Source organism: Hyla sarda, chromosome 2 (assembly GCF_029499605.1).
Source record: "Hyla sarda isolate aHylSar1 chromosome 2, aHylSar1.hap1, whole genome shotgun sequence".
NCBI lineage: Eukaryota > Metazoa > Chordata > Amphibia > Anura > Hylidae > Hyla > Hyla sarda.
The window spans coordinates 262,220,916-262,235,108 of NC_079190.1; the positions used below are offsets into that span (position 1 = coordinate 262,220,916).

The 14,193-nt window shown below is 42.2% G+C and overlaps 1 protein-coding gene and 1 long non-coding RNA gene across 4 annotated transcripts in view; both read left to right on the forward strand.

Moving 5' to 3' along the window:
* The window catches only part of LOC130356054 (mannosyl-oligosaccharide 1,2-alpha-mannosidase IA-like), a 257,376-nt gene extending 254,957 nt beyond the window's left edge, over nt 1–2,419 (forward strand). For all 3 annotated transcript variants that reach the window (XM_056557082.1, XM_056557081.1, XM_056557083.1), the window contains one exon: nt 1,315–2,419. In XM_056557082.1, coding sequence (XP_056413057.1) covers nt 1,315–1,420 — 106 coding nt within the window. In that variant the 3' untranslated portion in view covers nt 1,421–2,419. The remainder of the gene's footprint in view (nt 1–1,314) is intronic.
* Nucleotides 2,420–3,331: 912 nt separating this feature from the next.
* LOC130356055 (uncharacterized) lies at nt 3,332–9,735 on the forward strand. Its single transcript, XR_008888756.1, has 2 exons — nt 3,332–8,027; nt 8,243–9,735. It is a non-coding gene; the product is annotated as an uncharacterized LOC130356055 (long non-coding RNA).
* Nucleotides 9,736–14,193: the final 4,458 nt, after the last annotated feature.

Consider the following 14,193-nt stretch of genomic DNA (forward strand, 5'->3'; position numbering starts at 1 on the left):
ATAAAACTTAACTTTTATTTGATTTGTATTAAGATAGACATGAATTAAAAACACCTATATTGTCACGGTCTTATAAGGTTCATAAATTGACATAGTGTGGGAAGTATTAGGAAAATTATTTTGCACCCAATACTAAGGCCAATGCCTCCAACACTGTAATACACTTAGAATGTATATTATTATAGCCCAAGGCTGCAGTCCATTAGGCTGTGAACCGTGACAACAATGAGATTTTTAAAAACAGACACTGCCACTTAACTAGTTTCACTCATATACATGAGCTTCTTCAGAGGTGCAGGTAAGTGACGTCAGGTGTGTATGATTATTCTGATACTAAAGTACCGGGACAACAATGAGATTTTTAAAAACAGACACTGCCACCTAACTAGTTTCACTCATATACATGAGCTTCTTCAGAGGTGCAGGCAAGTGACATCACTTGCCTGCACCTCTGATGAAGCTCATGTATATGAGTAAAACTAGTTAGGTGGCAGTGTCTGTTTGTTTTTAAAAATCTCATTGTTGTCACGGTTCACAGCCTAATGGACTGCAGCCTTGGGCTATCATAATATACATTCTAAGTGTATTACAGTGTTGGAGGCATTGGCCTTAGTATTGGGTGCAAAATAATTGTCCTAATACCCACACTATGTCAATTTATGAACCTTATAAGACCGTGACAATATAGGTGTTTTTAATTCACGTCTATCTTAATACATATCAAATAAAAGTTATGTTTTATTATTAGGGGTAACAGGCTTTTTGTGCCCTTTTTGGCACTGGTGTTCTGAAGATTCTTCCAGAAACAGCACCACTCTTGTCCTCATTTTGAGTTTGGTACTGCAGCTTAGTTCAATTGAATATATGTAGCTTAGTTGTAACGCCACACACAACCTGAGGACTAGTGTGGCAATGTTTTTGGAAGAAAGCAGCTATGCTTTTTTTTTTTTAACCCTGGATAAACACTTTAAAGCAAGCTTAATTAGAACAGTGGTGAAACATTAGAATAATTTAAATGAACAATAAATATGTTTAAACAATGAAACACATAAGAAGAGGGTTAACCCATTTCTTCAGGACAAGGCAAGACAGAAACAGAGCTACTCTAGTCCATTGCCCTTTGTATGGTTTTGCAGCTTAGCCCTTTTAAATGAATGAGAATACAATAAAATGAACATCTCATGCATAAGAGTGGCACTGTGTCAGGGAAAAAAAGCAGACCCTTCATGCTGAAAGTGGTCTATATGAAGCTATTTATTTACTATACTTTGTAACAAATGACTAACGCATTATATCTTTCTGTGTGTTCTCTAGATACCTCTACCTACTGTTTTCAGACGACGACCTATTATCATTAGAAGACTGGGTTTTTAATACTGAAGCACATCCGTTGCCAATAAATAACCTAAAATCCATTTGAAGCACAAGAAACCAATACATATCTATTCAGTGTTTTTATCTGAAATGTAAATTTTCATACAAAAGAAATTCTATTTTGTGAGCTAAATTTGAGATACCAAGAGTTGCATAAAATACTATGTCAGAACCTGTTCCTTGTTACATTTTAGCACTAAAAGAAACGGTGGCCTTTTGCAGAAAATTTCTGCCATTCTTATTTATGTTCTTATTATTGTTACAAGCAGAGAAGATTGGTGTAAAAGGGGAAAAAAACTACATTTAAATGTCTTTAAAGATTATGTCTGGGATGCTCTTACTAGTGCTATGTGCCAGTTTAGATATATATACTCTCTAAAAGATTGTGCAACATTTCTACTGGAAAATTGGTCAGATTACTAGGTAGCTCCAAGTTAAGCTTATCACTTTCTAATTTTAACAACAATTTCCTAGTTTAATTTAATTATCAAAAATACTTTAGTATCAGAATAATCATACACACCTTCCAGCTAAAGGGTTTCCAGATGTCTGAATGAAACCTGTCAACTCTGTTTGCTGCTAGGGTGTAAAAGCAAACTGTTCCTTTCTTAGAGTTCATGGTGGTTGCCAAACTAATAGAATCACCTTTTCTTAGTCAAGTGTCATGAAGGTGGTGCCAAACTTCAAAAGTGCCACAGCTTGGCACACCTCCTCGCTTACCTCTCAGCACCTCCTTGACTTATAAACAGTTGAAGAGGGCATGGAACATAAGGGGAAAGCGAGTAGGTGTATCAGGCTGTGGTAACCGTCACCAATTCCAGGAAAGATACCGTTTTCTTTTATACCCTGTCTGCTATCCAAAACTGTCTACAACTCTTAAAAGCAAATATAGCTAACAGATTTTCTTTAAATGTATTCAAGATTGGCCACAGATATAAATTTTCAGCTAGCCATTGGACATGACTCCCTTTATAAATACAAATATTTATAGGTATAAAAACTAATGTCTTTATAATATTAAGAAAACCTGCTATTTTTTTTTTTTTACACAACTTTGGAGAGTGCACAAATATATTGTATTAATGTAAGTACACTGTTTCCTGATGGGCACTCTCTACAATGGGGACCTCACACACAGTAAAATTCTATAACTCCCTCTCCAATGCACTGAAGGGGAGTGCTCCTAGGACCCTTACACTTGCAAACTTAGGACCTTACACCCACAACCTTATCTGCAACTTTCTGTTCAAACTTTATTGTACACAGATTTAAAAGTACAGCATATTTTGTTGATATTAAAGGGGTTATCCAGGAAAAAACTTTTTTTATATATCAACTGACTCCAGAAAGTTAAACAGATTTGTAAATTACTTCTATTAAAAAATATTAATCCTTTCAGTACTTATGAGCTTCTGAAGTTAAGGTTGTTCTTTTCTGTCTAAGTGTTCTCTGATGACATGTGTCTCTGGAAATGCCCAGTTTAGAAGAAAACCCCCATAGCAAACATCTTCTAAACTGAGCGTTTCCCGAGACACGTGTCATCAGAGAGCACTTAGACAGAAAAGAACAACCTTAACTTCAGAAGCTCATAAGTACTGAAAGGATTAAAGGGGTATTCCAGGAAAAAACTTTTTTTCTTATATCAACTGGCTCCAGAAAGTTAAACAGATTTGTAAATTACTTCTATTCAAAAATCTTAATCCTTTCAGTACTTATGACCTTCTGAAGTTAAGGTTGTTCTTTTCTGTGTAAATCCTCTCTGATGACACCTGTCTCGGGAAACGCCCAGTTTAGAAGAGGTTTTCTATGGGGGTTTGCTTCTAAACTGGGCATTTCCCGAGACAGGTGTCATCAGAGAGCACTTAGACAGAAAAGAACAACCTTAACTTCAGAAGGTCATAAGTACTGAAATGATTAAGATTTTTTAATAGAAGTAATTTACAAATCTGTTTGACTTTCTGGAGCCAGTTGATATATATATATATATATATTTTAAAAAAAAGTTTTTTCCTGGAATACCCCTTTAATTCCATAAATTGAAACCAACAAACATCCATAATTCTTTAGATGACTATATATATTGCCTATTTCTTGTCAATGCCCTGCTTTCTATTGATAAATTGGAGTTGTAAAAAATCTCCTCAATTTAAGATAAAAAAATCCTAATCTTTGGCAAACTTTTGGTTATCGTCCATGGGTAATTAATAGCGGATTATTGAGTATAGTCAAAATCTACTATGCTGGGCAAATTGTATCTCATGCTTATGGCCACCTTTACTTTGATGATAGACATGGCCTATTTTATTATTGCATGGGTAGTCTATAGTTGCAACACAAAAGTTTAGAAGATTGTAGCCTAAATTTACCTGATACCAAAACTGTCTGGTGTTGCCCGTAGCAACCAATCATATCAGCATTCATATCTTAATGAGTTTTGGTAAAATAAAAGCTGAGCTGTGATTGGTTGCTATGGGAAAACCAGACCGTTTTGGTTTCAGGCATAGATATTTGGGCCCCTCTTAGACTTACTTCCTGATGACTACATGCCATAATATGGCATATGGATAACAGTGGTACTAAAGAGACAACCCCTTTAAAATGAAGGAACTCCTGCTTCCTGGAGTTCACTTCTGCCCTCTTCCCATATACCTTCTGAGATGAGAAAGTGCGGTCAGCAGTCACTTTTATCTTGTTTTGGTGAAGCTGTGCAGCTACTGGTCCTTGTGCTTGGACGTGGTACTGCCCGCAATGATCACGACTGGCAACCCCCTCTCATGGATTCTTATGAACTGCTGACTAAGATTATGTACTAGGGCCTAAGTATACTCGTAGCAACCATTTCAGACGATATGGGGCCCAGAGATTTAGGGAACACACTCTTAAAAACAACATGTTAGTGTGCTTTGGTTGGTACTATGTGGGCACTACGATGTTTGGTGCTTTTATCCATACTTTTATTATTGGTACATATGCTGCTGTTTCCATTTTTGTCATTCAGTGTTGGGTCCCTTCTTCTTTTGCTTTGGGGTCCTATGATCTATAGTTCCACTGCTCATCATATATGTGTATCACATGATAAGTAGAAAAAATAGAGTGGTAAACTATTCTGATATTGGCACCTGCAGGTCAACATCTGCAACTATTACAGTATTAAGGGAGTTATTTTAACTATTAAACTAAATATTAATAAAATGCCACTTATGTATTCCTGTAATACAATAGATGGTGAAGCTCTGAAAGTGAAGTACACTTGACTTTTATTTTCAGGGAATTTTACCATTCCCTGAATATATACGGTATTTAATATATTTGAACAACATTCCAAAAGGCCCCTTGCACATCACTTATGGGAGATCCACTTTTGTATTGTTTTTTTTAGACGAAAAGCTTAGCATGAAATAAAAGGGTAAACATTTCATTATATGTTCTTAGCAAATGTTCTCACTCCTTTGTGCTGCGATCAGACCCTTCTTTCAATCTAAAAAGATATAAGGAAAAACAGATCATAATGTTTAAAAGCACAGGTCGTACATCCCACAACATTCGTAGCTTAAATAAGTGACAGTTGACCTTACAGAAAACAGTTCTGGGATATCAAAATTCAATTTTATTTAGTCATTAAAATTAAAACATTGCATGTTTTTGTGTTAGGCATGGCGGCCTTTTTAGTTGCCATAATACACTGCTCAAAAAAATAAAGGGAACACTTAGATAACACATCCTAGATCTGAATGAATGAACTAATCGTATGAAATACTTTCGTCTTTACATAGTTGAATGTGCTGACAACAAAATCACACAAAAATGATCAATGGAAATCAAATTTATCAACCTATGGAGGTCTGGATATGGAGTCACACTCAAAATCAAAGAGGAAAATCACACTACAGGCTGATCCAACTTTAATGTAATGTCCTTAAAACAAGTCAAAATTAGGCTCAGTAGTGTGTGTGGCCTCCACATGCCAGTATGACCTCTCTACAATGCCTGGGCATGCTCCTCATGAGGACATGGACAGTCTGTGGTGCAACTTGGCATTGGTGGATGGAGCGAGACATGATATCCCAGAGTTGCTCAATCGGATTCAGGTGTGGAGAACGGGCGGGCCAGTCCATAGCATCAATGCCTTCCTCTTGCAGGAACTGCTGACACACTCCAGCCACATGAGGTCTAGCATTGTCTTGCATTAGGAGGAACCCAGGGACAACCGCACCAGCATATGGTCTTACAAGGGGTCTCAACTCGGTAGCTATTGGCAGTCACGCTACCTCTGGCAAGCACATGGAGGGCTGTGCGCCCCCCCCCCCCCCAAAGAAATGCCACCCCATACCATTACTGGCCCACCACCAAACCGGTCATGCTGGAGGATGTTGCAGGCAGCAGAACGTTCTCCATGACGTCGCCAGACTCTGTCACGTATGTCACATGTGCTTAGTGTGAACCTGCTTTCATCTGTGAAGAGCACAGGGAGCCAGTGGCGAATTTGCCAATCTTGGTGTTCTCTGGCGAATGCCAAACGTCCTGCACGTTGTTGGGCTGTAAGCACAACCCCCCCCCCACCTGTGGACATCAGGCCTACCACCCTCATGGAGTCTGTTTCTGACTGTTTGAATAGACACATGCACATTTGTGGCCTGCTTGAGGTCATTTTGCAGGGCTCTGGCAGTGCTCCACCTGCTCCTCCTTGCACAAAGGCGGAGGTAGCAGTCCTGCTGCTGGGTTTTTGCCCTCCTACGGTCTCCTCCACATCTCCTGATGTACTGCCCTGTCTCCTGGTAGTGCCTCCATGTTCTGGACACTACGCTGACAGACACAGCAAAACTTCTTGCCACAGCTCGCATTGGTGTGCCATCCTGGATGAGCTGCACTACCTGAGCCACTTGTGTGGGTTGTAGACTCCATCTCATGCTACCACTAGAGTGAAAGCACTGCAAACATTCAAAAGTGACCAAAACATTAGCCAGGAAGCATAGGAACGGAGAAGTGGTCTGTGATCACCACCTGCAGAACCACTCCTTTATTGGGGGTGTCTTGCTAATTGCCTATAATTTCCACCTGTTGTCTGTTCCATTTGCACAACAGCATGTGAAATTGATAGTCAATCAGTGTTGCTTCCTGAGTGGACAGTATGATTTCACAGAAGTGTGATTGACTTGGAGTTGCATTGTGTTGTGTAAGTGTTCCCTTTATTTTTTTGAGCAGTGTATTTCATCCCAGTTCATCATAGATTTGATGTAAGCTCTACAGGACACAAAAGTGTAGCTCTATTTGAATGTCTAAATGTATTGCCTCTGCATCTTTTATTAATTTAAAGCCCCATGCTGATTTAATGGAACGTAACACACACAGTTTCTTTGTTAGCTTATACTTGCCTCACAACAAACAACTTGTATACTTGTATGCTTCTATACATCACACTCAATGACAAAAGGGTTTATGCTCTAAAAGCGTGCAAAATGTAAAGACTGCTGAATAGCTCTACTGATATACTCAAGGACTAAACTAGTACAATGAAACCTAGAAAAAATATTTTATACAGTTTTTTTTTATTGCCAGTAAAATATTTTATATTTTTTGGAAGCCATATTTTATTGGCAGATAAAAATAAGCAGATTATTACTGAATAATGGAAGTTATCATTTCCCAATAAAAATTTTTTTTGGGCGTATCTGGATGAATATAATCATATGTAACTGCTCAGGTGTCCATTGCACTACTTTAATAGGTATTAAACCCATTGCAAGGGTTAACTAGAATAAGAAAGCAATAAGTTGGAGTTACCCTACACATTAGCAGAAAATGCAGCTTACAATACTGTCTTATATTATGGGCAGTTACTGTATGTTTGCTCAGTGACTGTATGAGTGACTAGATTCGCAGTGACCATGTGTTCTTCAGATATTTTTCTTAGTTGTTTCTTTTCAGTTAAGTGAACTTTTCATGTACATTTAGTATTTACATATTGTAGGTTATCAATGGTTGCTGCTTGCATTTTTATGATAAGCAGTTTCTCCTAAGGGCTCATGCACACAGTGAAGCTGTTTACTTAAAAATTGTACAGCAGCACATGGAGTCCCTTCTGGCCCCTACTATGGACCAGTTGGCAATTTCTGGTGCCTCTTTAAAGGGGTACTCCACTGCCCCAGCCTCCGGAACATTTTGTTCCGAACGCTGGGTGCGGGCTGCGGGGGTCCCATAGACTTGCATTGAGGGGGTGTGGGGTGACATCACAAGGGGTATGGCTGTGACATCACGACCCCCGCAGCCCGCACCCAGCGTTCGGAACGAAATGTTCCAGATGCTGGGGCAGTGGAGTACCCCTTTAATAATACATATTGCGTATGATACTATTTTTCCCCATAGATTCCTTCGTTTAACATTGGCACAGTATGGGCCCATATCATGGTATGGGTGCCATGTTTGGGATCCATGCAACACAGATCTATAATACAGCCATGCGCATGTTTTTTATGTATTTCATTTTAGTTTAATTGACTAGATTTTAGTCTATAGAAAAGAAATAATGTGTTTGTTTTTTAAATGTTGTAGTCATATGAGGGACACACAATTACTAGTACAAGTACTTATGACACAGCAGAGTGTAAAATGAACGGGAGTCAGATGAAAGATGATTGTCATATTACAGTCTTCAGGTGGAGGAGACTCCAATGCCATATGTCATATTACAGTCTTCAGGTGGAGGAGACTCCAATGCCATATGTCATATTACAGTCTTCAGGTGGAGGAGACTCCAATGCCATATGTCATATTACAGTCTTCAGGTGGAGGAGACTCCAATGCCATATGTCATATTACAGTCTTCAGGTGGAGGAGACTCCAATGCCATATGTCATATTACAGTCTTCAGGTGGAGGAGACTCCAATGCCATATGTCATATTACAGTCTTCTGGAAGGGATGTATAACAGGGAGTGACAGAACAGATACTTACAGAGCCCTATCTCTGTATAGTCTGTAAGTGGCCATAAACCTTCAATAGCTGTTGGCCAAATAAACATTCCCTCCATACACATGTACACTCGAATTGGCTGAGAGTTAGTGTTTTCTAAATGAGAAGAAAAGGGGTAAGAGTTGGGAAGCCCTCATACACATTAGACAGATGGTCACGCTGCCATTTTCGAATGTGTATTAGGGCATTTACTAGTATGCTTTATCTTGGCCTAGAGCAGTACAAGCGAGTTGCCATTAAAGGTGCCTGTGCACCTTCAATAACTGTCAGCTATATCTCCTGGGTCCCCATACATATGCACTTTTGGCCTAGATTAGTATGCATATGTTTTCAAGTGGGAAGGAGATCGCTGCCAGACACATCTGTCACGAGTGCTGTCACGAGAGAGTTGGGAGGCCATGGTCTGATTCACCCGACTTTTCTCTAGTGCATATTGGGGCCTTTTCTTGATGATGTTCTAAAGATAATGACATAACTCTGATCACCCTGTTTATACAGCAAAGCTGGCAAGCAATCTATAGAAAACATGAAAGCCTTGTGTGTCTGCTCTAGGGCAGTGTGCAACCTAGAATATTATAAGATTTTCTTTATGTGGATAGACACCTGAACAATGAAAATAGGACCAAACATAAAATAATATGCTAAAAATGTTTATAATAAAAACATTATTCAAAATAATATATTGTTTTCTTCTAGACACCCTGTTTGAGATCAGTATTTTTTTAATCCAACCTGTATGTCAAGCTCCTAAAAATACAGAAGGTCTATCTTTTTGTATCTTATTTGTGGCATAAAATCATAGCTTTCTTTATTATAAATTAAGTTTAAGGGTTAAACTTTTGTAATGTATTTGTATTTTTTTTTTTTTTTTGCATGTCTCTGCCATTTGTAACTGAACAGAATTTACATAATATGTAAGAACTAATTTAACTTCAGAAGACTTTATTGAGAGTACAACACTGCGAGAGGATGAAAACCACCAGGCAAATATTAACCAATGAGCTTTATTTGTGTCATATATCCCTCTATAAATTATGGAAAGAAAACCTTTTCCAAAAAAAACAAATGTATGGACGAAACATGAACCAGAAATATGGCCATGTAAGTGCACCCTTGGGGCAAGAAAGCAGATATATAGTTTCGTTCTATGTTACAGTGAAAATCTAAGTGTAGTATAAGAAAACGTGTCCATGTTCTATGTTCCACTGAGCTTCATAATTTTCATGTGCAACTTAAAAGTGCCATAATGACATGACTATCCTTTTAAATGTATATTCATTCTATGCAGAAATGACAATATTTTAATTTGTTGACATATGTTATTTATTTCATGATTAAAATGAACATTGTAATGTATTGTGATAAAATAAATTTTATGGAAATGTGGCATTATTAACTACTAGAGTTGGTTTTTATTAATGTTGAACTTCTTTTTTTTTTTTTATCTTACTTAATGATTTTATTTCACTGTAGTAAAATAAGGTGTACGATAAAAAAATTACAACTTGTACCACACAATGAAGCCGCTCTGTCAGTCTAAATATATATATGGTATATAAAATCCAACGTGTGTATGTACAGTATCTGACATAAGTGAGTACACCTGTCACATTTTTGTAAACATTTTACTTTATCTTTTCATGTGACAACACTGAAGAAATGACCCTCTGCTACAATGTAAGGTAGTGAGTGTACAGCCTGTATAATAGTGTGTAATGTTGTGTCCTCTCAAAATATCCCAATACAGCCATTAATGTCTAAACCATGGTAACAAAAGTGAGTACACCCCTAAGTGGAAATGTCCAAATTGGGCCCAGAGTGTCAATATTTTGTGTGCCCATCATTATTTTCCAGCACTGCCCTAAGCTTCTTGGGTATAAAGTGCACCAGTGCTTTACAGGTTGCCACTGGAGTCCTCTTCACCTTCTCCATGATGCCATTACGAAGCTGATGGATGTTAGAGACCTTGTGCTCCCCCACCCCCCACATTTGAGGATGTCCCAGAGATGCTCAATAGCGTTTATGTCTTAAGACATTCTTGGCCAGTTCATCACCTTTACCTTCAGCTTCTTTAGCAAGGCAGTGGTCATCTTGGTGGTGTGTTTGGGGTCATTATATTGGAAGGGAGAGGATCATGCTGTTATGATTCGGCTAGCTGGATGTGGATCCACTGTGTCAGCGAGGGATTGGCGTGGACCGTGTCGGTGGACCGGTTCTAGGGTTGCTACTGGTTTTCACCAGAGCCCACCGCAAAGCGGGATGGTCTTGCTGCGGCGGTAGCAACCAGGTCGTATCCACCGGCAACGGCTCAACCTCACTGACTGCTGGGAAGACGTGGGACAGAAGGACTAGACAGAGGCAAGGTCAGACGTAGCAGAAGGTCGGGGCAGGTGGCAAGGTTCGTAGTCAATGTGGATAGCAGAAGATCTGGAACACAGGCTTTGGACAACACTAACGCTTTCTCTGGCACAAGGCAACAAGATCCGGCAAGGAAGTGCAGGGGAAGTGAGGTAATATACACAGGGAGCAGGTGGAAGCTAATTAGACTGATTGGGCCAGGCATCAATCACTGGTGCACTGGCCCTTTAAATCTTAGAGCACTGGCGCGCGCGCGCCCTAGAGAGCGGAGCCACGCGCCAGAACATGACAGCCGGGGACCGGGACGGGTAAGTGACTTGGGATGCGATTCGCGAACGGGCGCGTCCCGCTATGTGAATCGCATCCCCATCGCGAATGTCAGTGCAGCGCTCCCGGTCAGCGGGTCTGACCGGGACGCTGCAGAAGGGAGAACACCGCGAGCGCTCTGGGGAGGAGCAGGGACCCAGAGCGCTCAGTGTAACAGTACCCCCCCCTTAGGTCTCCCCCTCTCTTTGTCTCCTTGTCCCTTTAACTGAGAAGAGAACATAGGGGGCATCTCTTGAGTTTCCTTCCGGAACAAAAAACTGTCCTGGGTAGCTACATCAGCGGCCGGTAATCCGGAAGAAGTGGGAATGGGGAGGGGGGGCAGAGGGTGAAGCTTGTCACGGGGCAGTGTCACCAGGACGGGGGCTATGAGGAGGCACTGCACAGTCCTGATAGGCCTTGGGGAGACCAGGCACAGGAGGAGACACTGAGGCCTGACAGACGGGACTGGGAATAGACGTGAGGCATTTCTTGCGGCAAGCAGGGCCCCAATTCTTGATCTCCCCGGTGGTCCAGTCAAGGGTGGGAGAATGATACTGGAGCCATGGCAGACCGAGGAGGACTTCAGAGGTGCAGTTGGGAAGGACAAAAAATTCAATTTTCTCGTGATGCAGTCCAATGCTCATAAGCAAGGGCTCTGTGCGGTAATGCACAGTGCAGTCCAACTTCACTCCGTTGACCGAAGAAATGTAGAGCGGCTTGACGAGACGGGTCACCGGGATGCAGAACCTATTCACCAAAGAGGCCAGAATAAAATTTCCAGAAGCACCAGAGTCCAAGCAGGCCACAGCTGAGAAGGAGGAGTTGGCAGAAGGAGAAATCCGCACGGGCACAGTGAGACGTGGAGAAGCAGACTTTGTACCAAGAGACGCCACACCCACGTGAGCTGGGTGCGTGCGTGCGTTTCCCAGACGTGGAGAACGAATAGGGCAATCCACCAAGAAATGTTCGGTACTGGCGCAGTACAGACATAAATTTTTATCCCTACGGCGAGTCCTCTCTTCATGGGTCAGGCGAGACCGATCCACTTGCATAGCCTCCTCGGCGGAAGGCACAGGGGTAGATTGCAAAGGATACTGTGAGAGAGGTGCCCAGAGATCAAGGTCTTTTTCCTGGCAGAGCTCCTGGTGTCTTTCAGAAAAACGCATGTCAATGCGGGTGGCCAAATGGATAAGTTCTTGCAGGTTGGCAGGAATCTCTCGTGCGGCCAGCACTTCCTTGATGTTACTGGATAGGCCTTTTTTAAAGGTCGCGCAGAGAGCCTCGTTATTCCAAGATAATTCGGAGGCGAGAGTACGAAATTGGATGGCGTACTCGCCTACTGAAGAATTACCCTGGACCAGGTTCAGCAGGGCAGTCTCGGCAGAAGAAGCTCGGGCTGGTTCCTCGAAGACACTACGGACTTCAGCGAAGAAGGACTGGACTGTGGCTGTGGCAGGATCATTGCGGTCCCAGAGCGGTGTGGCCCAAGACAAGGCCTTTCGAGACAGAAGACTCACTACAAACGCCACCTTAGACCGTTCTGTAGGAAATTGGTCCGACAACATCTCCATATGTAGGGAACATTGAGACAAGAAGCCACGGCAGAGTCTAGAGTCCCCATCAAATTTGTCCGGCAGGGACAAGCGGAGGCTAGGAGCGGCCACTCGCTGCGGAGGAGGTGCAGGAGCTGGCGGAGGAGATGGTTGCTGCTGTAGCAGTGGCAGAAGTTGCTGTAACGTGGCGGTCAACTGCGACAGCTGCTGTCCTTGTTGGGCAATTTGCTGCGATTGCTGGGCAACCACCGTGGATAGGTCAGCGAGACTTGGCAGCGGCACCTCAGCGGGATCCATGGCCGGATCTACTGTTATGATTCGGCTAGCTGGATGTGGGTCCACTGTGTCAGCGAGGGATTGGCGTGAACCATGTCGTGGACCGGTTCTAGGGTTGCGGCAAGGTTCGTAGTCAATGTGGATAGCAGAAGATCTGGAACACAGGCTTTGGACAACACTAACGCTTTCTCTGGCACAAGGCAACAAGATCCGGCAAGGAAGTGCAGGGGAAGTGAGGTAATATACACAGGGAGCAGGTGGAAGCTAATCAGACTGATTGGGCCAGGCACCAATCACTGGTGCACTGGCCCTTTAAATCTTAGAGCACTGGCGCGCGCGCCCTAGAGAGCGGAGCCGCGCGCGCCAGAACATGACAGCTGGGGACCGGGATGGGTAAGTGACTTGGGATGCGATTCGCGAGCGGGCGCGTCTCGCTATGCGAATCGCATCCCCATTGCGAATGTCAGTGCAGCGCTCCCGGTCAGCGGGTCTGACCGGGGCGCTGCAGAAGGGAGAACGCCGCGAGCGCTCCGGGGAGGAGCAGGGACCCGGAGCGCTCGGCGTAACACATGCTCAGTGGTACATAGTGGCATTCATGGTTCCCTCAATGAACTGTAGCTCCTCAGTGCCAGCAGCACTTATGCAGCCCCAGACCATATATTTCTTTGTCACTGGAAGTTCTTTAAACTTTCAGTGACGAAAATTAGAGAGTGTGAGAACAGTAACCCCAAATTTAAGACAACTGCTCCTAATTTACACCTGAGACCTTGTAACGCTGATGAGTAAAATGGTCATTTGGGCCCAATTTGGACATTTGAACTTAGGGATGTACTCACTTTTGTTGCCAAGGTATAGACACATTTTTTTATATATTTTTATTGAACAATTTTTCATAGCATGAAATACATAGCCTGTAAAACCAGAGCCTGAAATAACACATTCAACTGTTACAGAAAGAGCTGTAAATGCCTCCAGATAACTGACTGGAAACCTTAGTATATAACAACTGGCTTGTGACAAAAGCCAAAAATAAACCTTAACAGTAGGATAGGACTAATCTCACTTCGAGGGACTGTTCTCTAAGCACTGATAATCATCTCAGAGTCCATCAACCCCATGTTAAGTTCTTTTGAGGGAACAGATATAATAAAATGTTTACAAAAATGTGAGAGGTGTACCCCGTCACGCCCCCTCCCATACACATGAATGGAGGGGGCATGGGGTGACGTCACAAGGGGGCGTGGCTTGACATCACTTCTCCAGTCCCAGAAACACAGAGGTTTCCGAGACTGGAGCTGCAGCCCCATATAGAATGCGGGTGCTGGACAGAAATTTTGGGGGGTCCCAATGGTGGACC